The sequence below is a fragment of the Malaclemys terrapin genome, chromosome 19, assembly GCF_027887155.1.
Source record: "Malaclemys terrapin pileata isolate rMalTer1 chromosome 19, rMalTer1.hap1, whole genome shotgun sequence".
NCBI classification, from domain to species: domain Eukaryota; kingdom Metazoa; phylum Chordata; order Testudines; family Emydidae; genus Malaclemys; species Malaclemys terrapin.
The window spans coordinates 11,107,377-11,128,851 of record NC_071523.1 but is presented as its reverse complement, the minus strand read 5'-3'; the positions used below and the strand labels follow the sequence as shown (position 1 = coordinate 11,128,851).

Below are 21,475 nucleotides of genomic sequence, written 5' to 3'. Positions count from 1 at the left end.
TGTACAGTCTCTCTTAAGGTGGCCACAGCCATCTGCTTTGAGGAAGGCCTGAAACACCTCTGCAGGGCACCTACCGGGGCGATGCTGTGACTGCCAGTGCTGGAGCAGGAGAAGGCTTCCTCATCTCAGCCGGGGAGCGGCTTGCTGCAGACAACACGAGTAGTGTAGCCCAGCCGCCCTGCGCAGGAGGGTGGGCCAGGCAGGCTGGGTAAGGAGCAGAACCGAGAAGCGCAGGCTAGATTCAGCAAAGCACTCTCCCCTCCTAGCTTCAACTCGCGACTGCCCCAGCGCCAGCCTCTGCCGGCAGAATATATAGCTCGGCTGAACCAACGCTGCCGTCCCTGCAGGGGGAGAGGGAAGCCAAGCCGCAGCACAGGACGCCTCGGGCGCGGCGCGGCGCCGGCTGAGCCCCGGCACGGCTGTCACCCCGCGGGCGGAGGGGGGCTGCGAGCGGATGGGGCGCGCGGGGGCCTGATTGCAGCGCCCCGCCCCCGACGGCCCGGCGAGCGATGGTAGGAGCCGAGACCAAAACAAAGCTGGGCGGCAATAAAAGGAGGCGGCGGCGGCTCGCTGGGCTGGGTGCGGGGGAGACGCTCCTCGCTGGTCGGGCTGCGGGGGCGCTCCGGGGGCGCGGGCTCTGTGCGCCGGGCGGCTGGGGAGCCGGTGCGCTCCCGGTGCCTTGGATCAGGGCCAGAGGAGCCAGTGCGCTCCGGGTGCCCGCGGTCCGGACCGGGGGCGAAGGGGGCCGGGCTGTGCCAGGCGGGAGCGGTGCCCCACGAGGCGGTGGGGAGCGAGCCCGCTCCGGTGCTGCGGCAGGAAGGGGAGCCCCGGTCCTTGGGCACCGTAGCGCTCCGGGGGGGACCCAGCAGCCCGGTGGCCGAGCGCCTGCTGAGAAGAGCGTCTGCCCCCTGCCCACCGCAGTGTTCCGGCCACCGGCCACCCGCACGGCTGCTCCCACCGGCTGGGCCGAGGTAAGCGCTGCCCCACGCCGCGCAGGGGGAGGGAGGCCGGTGCAGGGGAGAAGGCTGCGGCGATGGGGAGGGAGCCGAGCGGTAGCAGCCGGGAGTGTCCCGGCTGGGGGGACGACCCAGGAGCTCTGGACCCAGCTGCTTCCGATCGGGGACAGGATCCCTCCTGTCCCGGCTCCGAGCCCCAGCCGGCCCGTTAGGCCCCTCTGGGTCACTTGCCTCCCAGCCCTTCGCCTCCCCGCAGCTGGCTCTGAGTGTGCCCCGTGGGGCTGGGCTGCGGGGTCTGAGTGTGGCAGGGGCTTGCGATGGCTACCGCGGATCAGTCCCTGGGGCCGGGGTGCGTGCGGCGCGCTCTCCGGGCGGGCTTTGGAGAGGTCCCGAACGGGCACCAAGGAGAGTTTCCCCGGGCGGTGACTCTGTCATGCACCGATTGCGCTGGGGCTGCGGCGGGATCCTTCTGTTCGCTCCAAGCGGAGTGTCAGGACGGAGCCGCGTTGTGTCCCAGGCTGTGCGGGTGGAGAGGGTCCGGGGAGCGCACAGAGTATGTGTGAATACGGAGATCTGACCCAGATTGGCTGTTCCTAAAGTGCAGCTAGGACAGGGTCCGGTCTTGGGCAGTGGCCCCAACCAATGTGTCGGAGGACGGCGTAAGAACCTCGCAGCAGCAGTTGTGGGTCCTCAATCTGCTCCCCTCATTAGGTCTTACCCTAACAGAGATCAGGGCATGGGGCCAGGGTTTGAACTCCGGCTAAAGCCTTCTCTCCTCCTACCACCTTCCCTCAACACACTCATCCTGCTAACCTGGGCTTGGACCCAAGACCCCATGAGAGTGGAGGGTCCCAGCCTGAAGCAAGCTGGCACCCAGGGTTCAAGCCCTATTGCTTTGCAATGTAGAGGCAACCTCCATGGACTTGTATTTTGGGCAGACTCCCAGAGCGGCCATGGGCTGGCTTCCTTTGTCCTCTGGACAGTCTGGTTTGGTGGACAGTGAAGTTTTCCCACCCGGCACCATGAACAGAGGGCTACAGCGGCCACACTGTGGGAAGACTGGGATGTGGGTGGTTGGACTCCGGCCTGCATAATACAGTGCAGATGCCAGAGGCCCAGGCTGGGGCCCAGCGTTCGATAGTTACAACCTGAGGTTACATGCCCAAGCCTTAGGTTAACAAACCCAGGGTCTGTTACCTTGAGTTCTACTAACCCTGGGCTTACATTGCAGTGACTTCATCAGGATAGCAATGTGTGCCCCCCAAACTAGACCCGTTTCTGAGGATTATTGTGTATTGTTTTGTTGTTTGTTTGTATTGCTGTAGCTCCTGGGAGCCTCAGTCGTGGACCAGAACCCCATGTGCTAGGTGCTGCACAAACCCAGAACAGAGAGAGCTCTGCCCCCAAGGGTTTTACTGTTTATTCGGGTTTATTATTAATGTGTGAAGGGCTGGGCTGTAGGGATCAGACTTTCCAAAGTGCTGGGCATCCACCGAAAACAAAGGGAGCTACTCCGAGCTGGGCTCTTTTGAAAATCTGCCTCTAGGGTGACTAGGAAAGAGGCCTTGGGTGAATGGGGGCACATGGGGATGAGAGAAAATCAGCCCTCCGCTAGGACAGGTGCAGGATGCTACACATGTCCTGCATTGAGCCCTGGCTCTGTCCTGTTCCATTTGTTTCCCACACAAAGCGACCCTTGTACTCTCCCGGCAGTAGCATGCCAATTATGTTGCTTCTGCTTATGCAATTACTGGGATAGCATTTTGACAGCTGAACCAAGTCTGTTAGGGTTTAATGTAATATACCGGCAAATCAGAGCCTTTTAAAACCAGGCTAGTGCATGCTCGGTTTTGCCTCTGGAGGATGCAGGATCAGTGAAAGAGGGTGAGTAGGTGTGTGTTAGGGGGATCAGTCTATCAATTTGCTGCTGTTGTGCTTGAATCAGAATACACTGCAGATGATGGAATAAACACACACACATGTAATTTACCAACCTACCAAACTCAATTAAAGAAAAAAAACAGGTCTAGCCAAAAGTGGGATTAGATTTTGGAACTTGATTCTGTTCTTTCGTATGAGACCAAACTTTATTCAGGACCCATCCATCCCACCCATCCCTCCTCCCAACCACCCCTGTCAAGCACTGATAAAGCTATCCACAGCAGCAGCGCCTCTCTCTCTCTGGTTGCTCTTTTTTTTAGGCTGTGTCTGGATGGAAACCTAGCAACACAGTAACTGTATTGTGGGAAAACGTTTCAATAGCTGGATTTCTTTTATCATACTCGGAACATCTTCAGAGGTTAGAAGCATCAAGCCAGTCTCTCTAGCACCTTGCAGAGGCTTATAGGTTGATAGGCTCAGAGCCTGGAATAATACAGACGTGGGTTGGTGAGAGAGACAACAGATGGAACAAGTCTCTTCAATATGGTGAAAGATCTGCTCTCCCTCCCTCCCCCCTCCCCAATCACTCTCCCTGCAAAGACTGCTGTTCCTATGAGGGGAACACTTCCTTGGGGAGGGCAATTCATATCTAATAGAAAAACCATTCAAGGGGGAACTAGCCATCACTATTTTTGACTGTTTCCCCTAGATACACACTGGGATAAGCCAGTGGCCCAAAACAATGTATAATGGCGCAATATGCGCGGTCCTGGCTGGGGACTGGAAAATAATATCTGTATTGTTCCAGTCATCCACTGCTACGAAGAATATGATTCCGTTTCTGCAGTATATGGGGCCAAATTCATCCCTGGGGTAACAAAACTGAAGTCACTCATTACACGATGGCTAGATTTAGCTCTCTGGGCTGGATTCTGCCATTTTTATCTACAGTGAGAGGTACCTTGCCCTGCGAATAGTCCCTTTGATCTGAGTGCGCTAAGGCACTTCACGGTGAGTAAGGGCAGGAGAACCTGACCGTCTATATTTCGTATTTGGAATATTGCAGAATTAAATGATTTAATGTGGACAAAGCCTCTACTTGGTTTTTCTAGAGATGGTCACAGGTTTTGTTACCTGTTCTTAAAAATAATACTTTGCCCTTTACCGTCCATGGTTGATTCCATCCAAAGTTCTCATGCTTTATGAACATTAAGCCCCACAAACACCCCGGTGAGGCGGGTGAGAAGAGATGATCAGTTAGGGGAGAACTTTGAACAGTTGGGTGTTTATCATTCATCGGCTGCAGATCAGGAGGGTGAGCATTTCGTTTAATACTTTGTATGGTATGAGTGTGTAGGGGTAGGCTTAGTGTGTGTGGTATTGAGAGATTATGTAGGGCTATTAATTTGTTGGTGTGGATTGGGGCAGAGGATGTGGGGAGGTGTCAGCCAGTTCACCTCCTTCCCGCCCCCCACTCCAAAATCCTCTTATGATGTCAATGATCCAAGATAAAAAGCCCACTGCTTATACAAAAACTTGCCTGTTGTGTACGAGTGCTTAATGAATAACAATCCCGCTCCACTTTCAGGGGAGGGAATTCTTGCCCTGGCTGCATATGGAATATCTGGATGAATCGTGATTTTTATTTCTGAAGTTATAGTTGGTCGTACTGTGAGTCTCTGAGTGATATTGCTGTGATCTCTGTGCGTGCCAACACACAATAAGCCCTGGTGTGGCTCTCTTAACAGGGAGCATTTAGCATAAAGTTGGTTTAATCCTCTAATCTTATCAAGCGAGGACAAAAATTAGAACTCAACAGTTTAATTCATTAAAAAAAAATCAAACCCTGTTGTGTTTGTCTGTGTAGAGCGTATGATGTTTCCTTTCATTTGCGTTATAGGCTTATTTTATTATCCATTGTTTGTTTAAAAGCCTCTAATTATAGATACAGGATTGGTAGTGAAAGGTACCCAGTAATTAACTCTCCTCTTCTATAGGCTTATCTAGTATTCATGTAAGTTGTTTTCAGAGCTAACAAGGCCAGCAAAGTTCGAAGGAGAGAGATCTGTGTGGCATCCCCAACTGTTGAGAATCTGTTGCTGGTTTGACAGACGAAGGAGACAGTGGGAGTTGTGGGTCTTGGGATTGGGCCCCTCAATGGGGAGAACTCCCATTTACTACTTGTCTCCTTTATTTCTATCAAGAGGAGCAGGAAGTGCCCGCATTTCCCCCCATGCTGAGAGATCACATAGTCATCACCAGGAGTATGCCTGTCTATATGTGTGGGCAGAGGGCAGGGGGATTGTGTGTCTGGTCACAGTTCTCATGATCATCTTTTCCGAGGACCTGATTCTGCCTCCCCTACTCAGCAGCACCGTACTCCTGAATTCAGGGTGGGGTCTACTCCAGGAGTAAGGAACTACACCGTGGATGTGACTCAGCCCTCGTTGAAGTGCCATTGCTTTCAAAGGGCTGTGACTCAATCCCAGTGCAAGTCAGGGTGGCGGAATCTGGCCCTAAATTAATAACCGAAGGACATGAAGATGACTGTAGGCACTAAAAGCCCAATCCGGCTCCCATTGACTTCCAGGGGAGCTGGGCTGGGTTCTGCAGTGCTGATTCTGAATATACATAAGCATGTGCTTAACTATGAGCATGGAGCCATCCTATTAAAGGCAATGAATTCAAGATCTAGATGTGGCTAGACACCTTTCTGACCCGGGAGCCGGTGGTTACTGTAAGAGCACTGGTGATGATACGGTACATGGTGCTGTCATTAATACATCTCTGCAGCACCATGAGGGAAGTTTTTTGTGAGATCTCTGCATCACACTGAGTCATGCAGAATAATATATAAAGACCGATTAGTAACACAAATGGAGGGGGGGGGGAATACAGATCTTTCAAAAAAATCTGTCAAAACAAGCCACAAGTATGTAATTTTGGCTGCATAGGATCTGCGGGGCTTTTTCTTTGGCGGGGGGAAATAAATAAATAAAAATGCTAAACCAGCGACAAGAATAGAAGCAGTCTAGTCCTTCGAAGCATCCCTTTAGAGGAGCTAAAAACTCGCATTGAGGGGAAAAGTAGACCAGATTCTTGCTCCAGCCACTGGATAAAGGCTAAAAAAAGACTGCATCTGAGTGGCTGAAATATTAGGTTGTCTCAAGAAAACATGAATTTTTTTTTTTTTTTTTTTTTGCTGCATATTTTTCAGTGCTGGATTATGCCTGTTTTTGTCACTGGAAGTGAAGCCCCTGATTCTCTGCAGTCCATTCCAGTTCAGTAAAGCACTTACGTGCATGCTTAACTTTAGGCACCTGCTTGGGGCTTGAAGTTAAGCATGTGCATTAATGAATAGTAATGGATGCCGGGGAGGGATAGCTCAGTGGCTTGAGTATTAGCCTGCTAAACCCAGAGTTGAGAGTTCAATCCTTGAGGGGGCCACCTCAGGATCTAGGGCAAAATCAGTACTTGGTCTTGCTAGTGAAGGCAGGGGGCTGGACTCAATGACCTTTCAAGGTCCCTTCCAGTCCTAGGAGATAGGATATCTCCATTAATTTATTTATTTTATTCAAGCATGTGCTTAGATGCTTTGTTGCAGCGGGGCCTAAAATATGTACATTCTGCCCCTTTCAAGTAACACCAGGTAAGGGATGCTTCTGAAGCCAATTGGATTGTAAACTTATTGGTCCAGGGACCATCTCTTACCGTGTGTGAGTGTTTGTGTCTACCGTGTGTGAGTGTTTGTGTGGACTGTGTGTGAGGGCCTGGCACACTGGGAGCCTAATTTTGGTTGGGGTGTGTCAGCACTGCAATAATACCAATCATGCTCAAAGCCAGTGGAATGACTCTTAGGGAGCCCAACGGGGTTTGGAAAAGGATTCAAAAGAACAGACTAGTTTTAAACAACTGTTTTCCATTCATTAAACCCCAGATGTAGAAACCGAGAATTCGTAGTTCCTACCTGACAATCTTATTTGATCCGGGAGAAGACCTAGATCTGGTTTGGGCTGGATACATTTTCTGTGTCCTATTTTGAATAGAACAGCCAACCCTTTAGAAAGGGACTCACCTGTGGACCTGGTTTGCTTCCCAATATTCCTTTACTTGTTTAACAAATCGCCACTGGATTGTCGCTCAGTATATTGTATAATCCAAGCTGTGTCCAGTCCCTGGGCTTGTTTTGTGCTTGCAGGCTCCAGGAGCTCCTGTGGGGTTGGTGGAGGAAATGTGCTCTCAGATGAGCAGGATAGAGACTTCCAGGGTCCTTAATCCCCCTGCATTTGGAATTGCTTCAGAAAGAGAGAAAATACGGTAACAATGTAGCCATTCGTCTGTGCATGGATCAAAACAAACAATTCGGGGCCTGCGTCTGCCTTCCTTGCTCAGGCAAAACTTCCAGTGATTCCAATAGTTAGGCCTGAGTGAAGACAGCAGGATCTGGTCCCTGAGTGGGGGCGTTAGCTAGTGAGAACGGTGACTCTCAGGTGGTTTGATGGTGTAGTCGCACTGCCTTGAACAGATGTTCCATCCAGCTGGAAGGTGGTGGGGTTGTCTGCGGTGGAAGTCCATTCACAATGCAAGGCTGACTCCTTTTGGCCAAGAATCCTGGTGCGTCCAGTCTGTGGGCCCCTTCCAGCTCTCAGTAAAACTGTTTTTGCCATTGATTTCAGTGGGAGTGGGATTGGGTGGTCTGGAGCTGGTGTCCAATAGGCTCTTCCATCTTTGAACGCTATGTCCATTCAGACTTCCGTCCTGGAGGTGCACGAGACACAGGCCTTGAGCTCTGTGGCTTGTCCAGCAGGCTTGGAGGCTATAGTCCAGTCCCTTCCTGGGCCCTGTCTCTGGCCAGGTGCCAGCTCTCTGCAGATAGCTAATTGAGATGGTGGTGGCAGGGGGTGGCTTTGTTCAAAAGCAATGCAACAGTTTCATTAATTGGAAACCTGCTGTGGCTGAAGTGGGATCTGCTAATGAAGGTAGCTGGATACCTGCTCCTCTGAGTACATCCAGGGTCTTGCTTCTCCTGGGAATAATGGCCCGTTTTGCCCTATGGCTCATTGTCTCCGTGGCAGCAATATTGGTGACACACACATTTCAGGCCCCATAGAGGAGCTATGATGATTGTGATTCACTATCAGGCTGAACTGTGGGAGTTTTTTCCCCTGCGGGCTTTGCTGGGGTCAGGGTTTGTCCCACTGTTTCAAGGTGATAAGGGTGGAATGGAAAGGATTGGAGACTGAAACCCGAATGGGCTGCAAAACTGCCTGGATGTCTGCCTACAAGGCTCGTGACAGAGACCCAGCATGTCCATTTCACTTGTCAGAACAGCATTCCAGAGCTTGGTGTGTGGGTGGGGGTTGGGAGGGGAGGGGGAGGCAATGAGGAAGTAGTTGCTTTTTAGCTCAGGAGTGGGGAGAAAAAGCACCTAGTGATAGCATTACAGGTTTATTTTTTGGGGAGGGATGGTAGGGTGTAGAAGTGGCGCTGGATAACACTGGTGCTCTGCCTTTCGGGTTCATGATGGCCCCGTAGATCAGATGCAAGAAGCTCATCGCTTGATGGGGCTGTCAGTAGGTTTGGGGAAAAGGAGCATGGTGCGTAGGTGTGATTCTGGGTTTATGGCTTTGCAGCTGGCGTGTGATGGTGCTATTCTGGGAACTGGCAGAACAAACAGGTACCACATCTCCTCCTACCCATCCCTATTTGGGAAGAGACACTGGCTTCCATGCAGCATAGACAGCTGTGGCTTTGTGATTTACTGTTCTTCAGAGATGAAAGAGTCGATTCTCGCTTCATTTCTGGCCCGGTTATGTAGAAACGTCCAGCTTTTCCATTGTGATATTAATTTGGTCCTTGGGTGAGTAAGCGAGTGGCCGGCTGAGTAGAATGACATGGGATGGGAATATGACAATCAGCAGGCTACGGTTATTACTGAATATGAGCTATTTATATTGCATTCACCAGCCTGCACTTCTGTCTATTAAGGCGTGTGGATTAGCTTTATTTTCCATAGGTCTCTCGAGTAAATGGTTCTACCCAGACAGCAGCTGGGACAAGCAGCGGAGTTAGGATTTAACAGCCTTTGATTGGAGTCTATACCTTCCTGATCTTGGAGCTCTGAGTTCTTAAACTGTAACAGTAGGTGGCACTGCTCTGTGCATCTCGAATCTCGGAGGCAGCTTCACCCACTTCTCCCTAGCCACCTTCGGCTTTCAGCAGCGAACACTTCCCCTTGACAACGCTTTACGTGGGGAAGGGGGTCTGAGCTTGGATCCCATAGTGCTTGGTGCCTTAGAAATACCTTAGTCAACCCCCCAAGAGAGCCTGACGTTCTGTGAACAGAGTAACCACCTCGATCCCTGGTGTGCTGAGCGCTCCCAACTCCTCTTGGCATCACTGGGTGCTCAGCGCCTCATAGGACCAAGCAGGATGTAGTTTAGGGACCCCGGCCTGCCTTCCCTGACATCAGTGGCCAAGCTCCAGCTGACTGGATGGGAGCAGGATCAGACCCATTTTGTACTGGAAGCACAGCACTGTCCACTCCCATTGGGTGCCCTCCCCCCCCCCCCCCGTGAGGGGTTAGCTTGTGTCCTAGTCCTGCTGGGATTGTCGGGAGCTGTACAAAGAAGAGTGTAGGAATCTGGATGCTGCCTGATTTTGCTTCCTTCCCCCAAATGTAGGACCCGGTCCTCCTGGTCATTGGCACCACCCCACTACCTTTGATGGGAACAGCATCGCCTCCTTGTCTTCCTTCCTGAGATTAGCAGGGCCTCACTCTCCTTAGCTGAGGGTGAATAAGGCACCCAGCAAAGACCTCTAAGCAGTCCCGTGCCCTTGCGATCAGCCCAAAGGCCTGGTGGGAGTCGAGAGAGGCCCCGGGGCTCAGAGCAGAGTGCATGGCACAGCTCAGGGGCCCTCACGTCTGTTCGATGTTGGATACTGACATCAGGATTCCGCAGATGACTGTAACCTTGGACACCTGCCCCCTTTATTCTTGTCTAGAGTTCTCTGTTTGCTGGGAGAGGAGGTGGGGGAAGCAGGGCTGGAATACTTTCCCCGCCATCTGCCTTAAGGCATCAGACTCGTGAGCTGGCACCATTAATTTCTGATCTCAGCCAAACCTTGTTAATAGAGAACATTCCTGCTGAACTGAAGGCAGTTCACGTTCCATAGACGCTGTGGAGGTGGGGAGGCGGCTGTGCATGCAGGGGACGAAAAGATAGGCTCTGACAGTCGCTCTGATCGCTCCCAGTAGCCGCTTCTTCATGTGGGGGAGTCAGAGGTGAGAATCGTTTATTCGCACACTCTGGACTCCAGGGCTGGGGCCAGATGCTGATCTCACTCGCTCCAGTGTCAGTCCGGTGACATCACTGGAGTCGCTTTGGATTTACATGGGATCTGTGAGCTCAGGATCCAGCCCTTGGATCACGGTGTAGCAGAGTCCTGAGTAGTGGGTGTCAGTGCCGTCTGCTTGAAGTTGCCCACTCTCTTCCTTCCCAGCATGCCTTTGCCTGGCACTTGTGTAGCTGATACGAGAGCCCTCTGTACTCTTAATTAGCCCTGGGTCTAGAGTTCAAATCCCAGCTCTGCTGACTGACCTTGGGCAAGCCACCTACCCACCCTGCCCGAGTCTCCTCCCCTGCCTGCAAAGGGAGCTAATGATCCTTTTTGCTGACGGGGTTAATCAGAGAAATTGTTTGTGAAGTGCTTAGTGCTGTTAAAGGGAGAGGGTGGTCATGATCCACATCACACCACAGATCATGCATGTGAGTGAGGGGACAGCACCCGGGGTGTCATCAGGCCCAACCTCTGCCTTTGCTTCCTCCTTGCTGCATCAGCAGGGTGTGTGTAGTGGAGGAAGTGGAGACCGATCTGGGGATCAGGAGAGAACTGACAGGCCATGCTGCTGCTGTGTTGAAGGAATAACGTCGGGGACCAGGCCCTTGTGTCTCTCCCAGCCTGCCACCTGTGGGCGAGGGGATTCTGGCTGGACTTATCCCAGGCTGCCCAGGGAGGTGCTGTGCAGCTGCGGAGAGGTGGGATGTTGATTGTTCCGGGTGTTCCTTTTGAGTGACTCTCTCTCCCCGCCGGGACGCTCCTCAGCATTACCAGTCCTAATGATACCTGTAGAACGATCTGATCAGCTGCTGACTGTCACGTGACTGCGTCGTGTCCTTTGCATGGGCTCTTCTCTTCCCCTTCTGTTTTCTCCCGTCCTCCGAATGGACGTCTCAGTCGATGCTATGGACCGGCTTGGATATTGGCACAAGTGGGCACAGCTCCATTGACTTTAAGGGAGTCGCACCTGCTTAAGCCAGCGGTGAATTGAATAAATAATATTCCGTTGCCTTTTCATGGCACTTTCAATCCAAAGATCATATGTTGTTTCGTTCCCAGTCTAGCTACAAAAATACATAGCTGGAGTCATGCCAGCTCCCCTCAAACTGCACCGAAAAGAGTCTTAGGTTTGCAGAATGACAGCAAAGAAGGAAATCTGGGGCTAGGCATAACAAGGTTTGCTTAATTGTTGTTTTACTCTCTGTTGTGCCTGGGCTTTGGAGCGGTGTCAGGATTCCTGGTTCCTGTTTAGGGTCTGCCACCAGCCTGTGTGACCTTGGGCGGATCACGTAGGTCAATATATCAAAAATGGCTACTGATTTTTGAAGTACCCAATTTGGGCCTCCCTTCACTGGAGCGATGGGTGCCATTGCTTTGGAAAATCATGCCCGAGGTTCTGAATTGGGTACCCTGAAACTGAGGCAGGCGGGATCTGGGGCTACTTGATAATTTGAACCATAGTCTGCTGGGCCTCATCTTGCTCTCGCTACAGTCGACGGACGCTTTGGCTGAATTCAGGGCGAGCAGGAACAAGTCCCTCGTGTGTTTGTTTATTAGTGTGGAAAGTCGGGTATAATCCCCACACCCTCCCAAGGGGGCTGCGAAACGTAATAGGCGTCAGTGAAAGGTTTGCACAGTCTCTGGTAAAAGAGGATGGGATCTAGAAATGCAAAGTGTTGGCTGCTCTGAGAGAGATCTGCTATGTGCTGGCTGGTTGGTCCTCCTCTGTCGTAACCTGGCGTGGTGAGTGACCTGCTTCTTAGTGCTGGTTTAGAGAGAGTTTGACAAATCCTGATTCTCCCCCTTACTCAGGGGACAGCCACATGTGCAGCCCCCACCTCCCCGAATCAAAGGAAGGGCTTTTTGTTCTCTTTATGTAAACAAGCCAAACAACCTCCCTGGGAAGAGGGAGCTGCAGACTTGCCATCGAATGCCTGTGGGAAGGTTTAAAAGGCGTGAAGTGAAGTGAAAGAGAAGTGAAGCGCAAGCCTCCCTCTTGCTTGTAAATCAAAACCAACCCAAACAGTTTTTCTTGAAACTTCCTCCTCCTCCTTCCCCCGCTCCCCTCCCCGCACTCGCTCTCCCACTAACGATTCATGCGCTGAGTTTAATCTCCAAGCCAATTTTTCTGGCTGAGTTGAAATGAAAAGGCGGAGACAGGCTCACAAGAGCATGAAAGGGACTCACTAAAACAGTGGACTCCATTTCAACTGGGGTCTGAGAATCTGGACAGCCCAGGCCGACGCTTGTTTCGAAAGCCAAATCCATTTTTCTGTAGAGCGTGTGCCATTGCTTAAAGCAGGTAGGACGCTGCTCTCTCTGGTGCTTGCTGCCAACTGCAGCAGGCTCAGAACACCCCGGAACTGGGCCTGTGGGGGAGAGAGATGCTTGTGTCTCTGAACCCACTGGGCTTTTTTGCAGTGGCTTGTACTCCAGCTCGTTTCAGACTTGTATGGGGATCCATGCAGGCGTTTAAATAGCTATTTCTGGGAGTTCTACTCCCTCCACTGAAGTGCCTTTGGAGTCTGCAATGCGTGTTGACATCCATCATTTTTACACAGTCAAAGGTCTGAGATCAGCCACCCCCACCCCTAATTACCAACCCCCACGTCTCCGCTCTAGTGGGTCATGTGTGTTGCTTGGAGAGAGGCTGTGGTCTTGGGTGTCACTAGTGTCTATACACCCAGGCACAGAGCGCGATAAAGATTCTGCAGCATCATACGCAGCAAGAAAGCACCATTCAAGAGCACGATACATCAGCAGGTAAATGTTTTATTCCCGATGGAACTGCTTAATCTGTAGATAAGAAGCTACCGTCTTGTAAATCTGCTGCTGCTACACCGAGCGAATTCCTCTGTGAAAGTCACCGTGTCGTTGCTCTGGAGTTCGCAGAGCAGTTTGCCACGTAACTGGCGCAGTGAAGCGATGGACCTTGTTTAGATCCCAGTACCTGAGAACTAGGCGGGGAGTAGCACAGATAGTAAGCCTGGGATGACCTTTCCATTGGAAAAAGCCTCTCTCTGTTTTGTCTCCTGTGATTCAGAACTCGCTGGGTTAAGACATCCCTAGTGACCGAAAATCTTTGGCACAAATTCACCCCTGCCACAACTCCAGTGAAGTCAATAGAGTTCCAGCAGGATGAGTTTGGCCCCATATATCCCATCAACTTCAGTGTGCTCTGGGTCAGGCCCCTGCCCACCAATGCTGCCTCTGTCCATTCCACTCCTCTGTCCCAGCTGGGGGCTGGCTCCAGTGATTCTGCTGAGGCAAGCGGAGGGCCTGACTTCCCGAGGGGCCTGACACCCACAGCACCCATTGGCCCCAGTAGGAATGCGGGGAGCTCAGGTTGTCCATGTCTGCACCGTGCACAGCCAGCCAGTTCTCTTTGCTGCCTTGGGCCAACACCAGCTGGGAGTCGGCCTTGAACGGATAGAATTTAAAGAGCCACAAGTATATCAGACTTGACAGATGGTGGAAGTTGCAGCAAATTCGCTTAAATGACTTGTCCACGGCCTTGCGAGAGAACCTGTGGCAGAGTCAGGAAGAGAACACAGGTCTGCCTTGACTCTCACTCCTCTGCCTTAGCCACAAGGCCATCCCCTGGAGAACTGCAGCATTTGCCTCTGGCCTCAAATAAGAAGGGGAAGCAGCATCTCAGCCTATGAAGGGGTGTGTGGGGGGAGTGCATCCTATGGGCAGATCCCCTTGGGTATCATGTGGTATATTCTGTTTATTTCCCTTGGGCTGGGTCATTGCAGTGCATAGGGGCTGGGAAAACTCCATGAGGCTGGACTTGGGAAGTGTGTGTGTGAGGGGGGTGGGGTGGTTGGGGAGAAAGGGAGGCTGGGAGGTTATTTGTCCCCTGCAGAACTGGCCTGGCAGGGAGATCCAGGCTGAACTCAGATGGGCCAAGGCCCATCCCATCCGGGGAGGGGCATTTTGCCACCACAGCCTGGCCTGTGGTCACCATGGTTCTTGCAGAAGCTGGGCTCCCTGCAGGATGATTTCCCCTCCCTAACGGAATGGAGAGGAAAACATGTGACTTAATGTTCATGGGAATCAGCACAAACTTCTCAGCAACAGTTAGTGGGTGTATGGGGGGCGGGGGGTATAGGAGGGGGAGCATAATCCTGTTTCTTCATCTGCCTTCCCAGCCCTCCTTGCCAGCAGCTCCCACACCCTATGGAGCACCCTGGCAGTGCTGCAGCCCAGGACCTGCCCCACCCGGCAGCATGCCCCTCTCTCTCCGGTGCTAGCCAGCAAACGCTGGGGAGTATCTCTTTGCAGCAGCCCCTGTTTGCATTGGAAGGATCTTGGGCTCTAAATGAGATTAAGGTGCCCCTAAAGCATGTTTGCTCATTCTCCCCAGTTGTCCCCTCCTGCACCCCGGGCGAACGGTCTGTAGGGCTGTGCCCTTTGAGCCGTGGGAGCCCTTGATGGGAGTTTCTGCTTGGCTGGCACGGTTGGCCGGAGCTCTAAGCCCTTGTCCTGGCAGGGCAGCTGCAGATGTGCTGTTTAAGCATCAAAGCACCCTCTTCCCCCCCCCATCCCGCCCCATCCCTGGGGAAGTTTTCGGTGAGTCACGATGCTGCTTCCCTCCCGCGCTTGGCCAGAGCGGCGGTGGCGGAGGCACTCCAGTCTCTGGGTTTTACGCCTCTGCTTCCAGATTTCTCCCTGATCCCGGGAAGATGAGAAATTAGTGCTAATTGATCTAATTCTGGAAGTGTCAGGTTTCCATGTGAGGGTAGCAGCTGGCTGAATACATTTCTAAGGGGGAGGGCAGCCCAGCAGGGGATCCGTGAGCCTACTTAGACCCTGCCCTGCAGGCTGCCAGGACCTCAATGTAGGATGAGGTGAACCCTCCTGGGTCCAAAGGGAGCGTTCCTGTTGATTTCAGTGAGAGCAGGCTTTGTCCCAGTGACCCCCCAAACCAGCTGTGGGGATTTGTCATGAAAAGGGGTCACTGGGGAATGAACCCAGGAATGAATTCAGCACTAAAAGCATGTCTCCTTCACTTGAGTTCAAGGGATAACTCCATCACCTGGTAGATGTAGGAGACTCTTATCCTCTGTGGACCAGCCAGGAGAAGGTGATACCACAGATATGCACTGAATAGTGGGGTACACAGGGACACAAGAGAACAATGGGGGCAGTTGAGAGGCAGGATGGGCCAGGGATTAGGGCTCTAGCCTCAGACTTGGGAGAACTGCATTCAGTTCCTGTTCTGCCACAGACTTCCTGTGTGACCTTGGGCAAGCAGCTCAACCACTTGGTGCCTCAGTTTCCCCTCTGTAAGAAGAGGATAGTAGCGTTTCTCTACTTCTCAGGAGTACAGTGAGGACAACTACGTTGAAGACTGTGGGGGGCTCAGATGCTACGGGGCAGATAAATACCACAGACACACTTGCCTTTTGAGATTCGAACAACTCACTGCCCCCTCTTTATGCCTCCATTTTCTCATCTGTAAAATGGCTATGCCAACACTTACACCCTTTTGCAAAGCACTTTGAGCTCTAGGGATGGAAAATGCCATAGAAGAGCTGAGCGCTGTTAAAGTGCCATTGGGATCAATTTTCTAGCCCAGATAACGTCCCCTCTAACCTCGATGTCTGGAGTCTGGCATTTCTGGTGTCAGTAAATTATAGCAATAAAAGTGAGACCTTCTGGTCCATGTGGAATGGAGGTTAAATTGTGTCTGGAATGAGGAATGGCTGATGTGTGTGGCTCGTACGCCCCTCCCTCCACAAGGTACTGTCTTCTCATGCCGTACACGCCTGGGAAGCAAAGGGGGCGCGTGGAACTGGTAGAGCTGTCTCCAATGGAAAGAAGAAACCATTGATTTATGTGTGTGAGGCTGAGTCGCTGCTCTGCTGAGGTAATGGCTGAAGTCTAAGGGCAGGCCTGTGCTGGGGGTTGTTGTACCAGCGTAGCTACACGGGTATGTAAATGTGTCGCACCAGGGTAAGCACTAGAACACTGAAGACTTTGGTGAGCTTCCTCCCCATGCACAGAGAGCTGGTCAGGAGGTGGGGCACAAAATGGACTCAACACTCTCCTTCTCATCCAAACAGAAGGAGTGCCCCCCCCAATCACATGATTTTTAAAAATCATGATTTTTTTTCAGCCAGTAACAAATCTTAGGGTCACTTTCTTCTTGCCCTTTGGTTTCTGAGCTTTTTAGCCATCTCATTTTCCCAGCTTTTTCTCTGCATCCATGAAATGTAAAAGAAAGCTGACAGTCTCACATGTTCACATGACTCCAGGAGCTGGGGCTTTAAGAAAAGCCCCGAATATGGCAAACCTTGCCATAAAACCAGGAGGTTGGTTACTCCAGTTCTGTGTTACAGCGTGAAAAGGAAAACAACAGGGTAAAAACACAGGTTTGGTGGAGGGGTATCGTGGCCAGGCCCCCTCTTCTCCAGGCACACCCACGTTCTCCTGCTATGCCTGCAGTAGGGTGGTCAAGTGGCGAAAGGGCCCTTAGTTTGTGTCTCAGTCCCTGACACTGGGGTGATTCTGTTGGGGCCAGTGTAGGGGCTGATTATTCGGGTGACACCGTGCAAAGCAATGGCCTACGCCGAAGGATCAGGCCCACAGATTTTTCCTCTTTACCCTCCGTGTTGGTAGGCAAGTGGTTGGCATATTGGTGGGGGGGTGGGAGGCTGCTGTCCCGGCTGTCAGGTTATGGGGAGACTCTCTAAAGGGGAACTTGGGGGGTTAATCAGGACACACTCGTCAGCGTCACCATGCACTAAAGAACATGCTATTGCAGGGGAGCTGCAGACAGAGGCCAATGCCCAGCCACCCTCCCCCTTGTCAGTACTCCCTGGCCAGCCCTGTGTGAAGCCGGTGCCAGGGAGCTAGGTCAGGGCTTAGAAGCATGCCCGAGGAAACAGCTGAGCAAAGAACGGCATTGCTGCCCACGGTGACGTAAACGGGGGAGCCGGCGAGCCTGGGTTGGAATAATAAATGGACCAGAGGGGCTGACAACAGCCCACCGCCTTGTCACGGGTGAGGTGGAGGGGGAGCTGTGGGGACCTGGGAATCAGATGAGGATCTTGGTGTGTGAGATTCCTTCCTGGCTGGAATCATGCCCGGCTTTCAGGTAGTGGATGTGTTTCTTCACTGATGTACCGAGGTGCGGCTCTAGACGCAGGAACGGGAGGGGTAGCAGCCGAAGCACTGAAATCCATCCCCCCTTAACAAGCTCGTTCTCGTTTTGCTCAGCGCCAGCGAGGGGCTCTGGCTCAGGCTCAATCCCAGCAACTTTTTAACCGAGCTTGTTACTTCCGAAGCCGCTCGGTGGCTCCGTTCGCTCGGTGCTGCCGGGTGGAAGCCTGTCAGGGTGTCGACACTATTGCTGGGAGCAAGCTGTGTCAGCGGGCTAGGAATAGCTTCACCCCAGCATAACCCCCAGATCAGAGCTTGTGTGGCTAGCCAGCGCCTCCGCCAGCAGTGTCGCAGGGTCCACGCAGCTGTGTTTCACGCACTAGCGCAAACCCCCCTAACACAAGTCTGTCTACAAGCTGGGAGGCTCGCAGTGTAGACATATGCCACAAACCTGAGTCCCAGTGGGGCTTTAGCATTAAACAATACATAAATAACTCCAGTAGCAAACACGGCAGAAGGGGTTTTGTATGATTAAAACCAAGGGGCTATGTTTCAGCACCCCCAATAATTGGTTGCAATAACCCAGAGAGACAGATGATTAATTTTCTTAGCCAACCTCCATCTGCTTTCCTAAAATCAAGTGTCATTTAAGATGTAAAATGCTCTCTAAGGGGTGGGATTATACTCTGCCCTTTATTTTATTCTTTGTGCTGTGGTAGTGCCCACAGGCTTCGATGGAGATCAGGACCCCCTGGTGCTAGGTGCTGTACAGATGCAGAAATAGACAAGACCGGCAAGGAGAGGTGAAATGACTTGTCCAAGGGTCACACAGCAGATCAGTGCCTGAGCTGGGAACAGAAGCCAAATCTCCTGACTCGTAGTCCAGTGAACGATCCGCTGGAGCAGGATATTCTAGGTGGGGCTGATAGCACTGCCTGGTAAGGTTGTCTGACACTTCCCATGATAAGACCCTGGTTTTGGTTTTTTGTAACTTTGCCAGATTTTAATCATTTGGGCTGAAATTTTCCATGCCGAGTGTCTGCCTCAGGCTGATTATTATTTTTTTGGTTTGTTTTTAATTTCTGCCCAAATGGTTCAGCTGTTCTTGAGAATGAGGGGAAAATGCATCGTTTTCCCCATGTTTAAAAAAAATGCTGGTGACTCTTTCTTTGAAGTGCTCTCACACCTTCACGCTTTGGAGCAGCGACTCGACACTTGGTAGGCAGGTGCTTTGTGTCATGCGTGCGTCTTTTGCTATCCCTGTGAAAATCCACCCACATTTGGCTGTTATAAAATCTGTGAGGGGGGGGAAAAAATCCCACTTCTCACATGCTCAGTACAGATTCCTTAGACTTGCCCTGAAGATTCCATCTGCGCTGGGCTTGTTCCAGCCCGGGGCTGAGCAGGCCACAGGCCATACTTGCATCAGGTTCATTGGCACAGACATACCCCAAAATGTCACGCTAAAGCCACCCCCAAATTAGTGGATACTTTAGACCTTAATCTGGGTCTCAATTCCCCATCAGTAAAATGAGGATAATATCACCCCTCACCTCAGAGGGGCGCTGTGAAAATAACTCCATTCATGTCTGCGAATAAGGCTTGGGACCTCACCGTGGAAAAACAAAATATTGAATCGCTGCTCATTCGGTGAGCACCATCCACCAGGACACTGACTGAGGGAGAGAACCCGTAGCAAAAATAGTATGTGATACATGGCATTAAAGACTGTATCAAAGCGTACATACAAGGGGGCTGAATTAAGGTTACACAAGCAACCTTAATTCTGGCATTTCCTAACTTCTGAGGGTTTGACTTGGCAACCATATTGTTCTTTTAGTGTGGGATTTTTGTGTGTAATTTCAAGTTGGTCCAGTCACCACTTGTAAGACACCTGGGATGGCAGTTGCATGTGGGTACCAAGGGTATCACAGGTGTCGCAAACTACTCTAGCCAGCCTTTTTGCCCGGTGGAGACAAGACCTTAGATCTAACTGGCCTCTTCCATCTCTAGCTGCGCTGATGTTAACCAGGATGAAAACTTCCCATGCAGCGCGCCAGGCAGGCTGGAAATGAAAGCGAGGGCAAAGGTGAGACAGAGACGGTCATTGGTTTGAAAGAGAAGGCCTTAATTAGGCGTGTGTGTATGCTTGATTCTTTGCAGAAGGGTTGGGAGTTTAGTCAGCTTTCCCTCTTGCATGTGGCCCATTGTGAAGTCTTGCCCCCCTCCCTCTCCGGGGTCTTCAGATAGCAGAGGATGGCCCCTTTAAGAGAAAAAGAAAAATCCAGTGGAATTAATTTCCTCTGACTTCTCTCCCAGCAAACCCATGTCCGCATCATCGCCTGGCAGTTCCGACACCAGCGTGCTGCTGGGGCGTCTTGATGTCGTTCTGATCTGTAAAGTGCCTGGGGGCCTGTGTGCATCTTTCCAAAGGATCTGGAGCGAACGGAAAGGGAAATGCAAGGAGCCAAGAAAGACAATTGACTAACGCCTTGTCGCTGATCTGCATAGTTCAGTACCAAAGGTGCCGACTCCCTGGGTGCTCAGGGGCTCAAGCACCCATGGAGAAAAAATAGGGGGTGCACCCTGGGGCTGGCTGCCAATCAGCTGGTCAGCGACCGACCCTGCGCCCTCATCAGCTGTTGAGTGGGGCTGCCCCGCTACTCGCTCCTCCCCTCCTGCCTTAAGGGCAGGGGGGGACAGAAAGGAGTGAGTGGTGGGCAGGAGGCACTCGGGGAGGGGGAATCGGGGAAGGGGGCAGAGCTGATGTGGGGCACCCACCAGCAAAACCAAAAGTCAGCGCCTATGTATGGTACGAGGAGAGAATCTGCATGGCTTGCAACATCCGGGGGAAGGATGGATGGGTGGCACCAGCACAGGGCTTCAAAACAGGAGGCCCGGGCCCTGATTCAGCAAGGTACTTAAGCACATGCCTGACTTTAAGCATGTGAGTATCCCCGTTAACGACAACAGGACATGTCCCAGCCGGCGCCCATGCCGAGCCCCACAATGCCAGGGGGGGTCTCAGCATTTCTGAATATCCGATGCTTGGTGTCTCCTGTTAGGGACGCTCACAAAATGTGGCCTTCCCCTCTGTGTGTCTCCTTTTCCCCATGGGTGAAATGGGGGTGACACCACCCCTACTTCACAGGGCATTGTGAGGCTTAATGAATTAACCACGCCAAGGTCGTGTTGGCGTGGGGAAGTGGAGACCAGAGAAGACCCTGGACCTCATCAACGCAGGGTTGTGCTGGCTGTTCCGCACGGGGATTTGGCTGCTCCTCTGAGCTGGCATCTGATCAAATGATTTTGCAAGCTGTGTGAGAAGGCACAAAGCCCCCCCGTAGAGACTTTATTTAGATGACGAAGAGGCTGAAAGCTGCCTCCTGTAGCAACTCTGTGAAGTTTCAGGAATACAAATTCAGCCTCCGAACGGTTAGCTGGGCTCTGGAAGCTTTGCCCGGGGGAGCCGGGAATGCGAAGTTGAATTATTTTGTCGATCGGGAGCTCGCATATTACAGAACTTCTCTTTCCCTCCCACTTCTAGCCTTTTTCTCTGTCTCCCTTTCTTTTGGTCTCGCTGGTGCGCACGGTTCCCTTTTCCCTGTAAAAGGAGCAACCGAGTAATTGAAATGGAACACTAGCAAGGATTTTTTTAATCAGAAAGTCGGCATTAATTAGTCAGGCCAGGTATAATTAGCTTCCTTGTCTGTCACTGCCTCTCCCTGACTGGGTGATGACTTGCTTTGTATCCCAGAGTTTACTAAATCGAAATCATCCTTTGTCATGGAGGTTTTGCTGGGCCTGGGTGTGAAGGAAGATGTGTGCTTGCAGATCTCTGGGGGCACGAGCTGAAGGGTCGGATTTTGCCCACTCCAGTGACTGGTAAAACTCTTGCTGATTCCAATTTGGTCCAGCCTCCTCTTGTATGCTGGGAGTTGGGTATGCTTACAGAGCTATAGGAATAATGACTCAGCGCTTGGCGCTTCCCTGGTCTGCAGCCCCTTAAATGACTAATTAACCCATTAGTCAGCCTGGTAAATGGCAACAAGACGCCAGGTTGACTTGCTCCCAGGTAGAACGGTAAGGTGGGCCTGGTTCTGCCTGGCCTTGCCTCTTGTGCCGTCACGTACGCCCATGTTGCGGGGGCATGAGACCCCGCGGGTAGCGTTTGATGCAGCCCACTC

The 21,475-nt window shown here is 52.0% G+C and overlaps 1 protein-coding gene across 2 annotated transcripts in view; it reads left to right on the top strand.

Moving 5' to 3' along the window:
- The first annotated feature begins 437 nt into the window (after window positions 1-437).
- DISP3 (dispatched RND transporter family member 3) overlaps window positions 438-21,475 on the top strand; it is a 53,718-nt gene continuing 32,680 nt past the window's right edge. Inside the window, exon 1 of one of the 2 annotated variants that reach the window (XM_054009485.1) lies at window positions 438-512. In XM_054009485.1, coding sequence (XP_053865460.1) covers window positions 510-512 — 3 coding nt within the window. In that variant the 5' untranslated portion in view covers window positions 438-509. Of the gene's footprint in view, window positions 513-648; window positions 972-21,475 lie in introns of those variants that run through there. The other variant, XM_054009486.1, reaches the window with a different exon arrangement.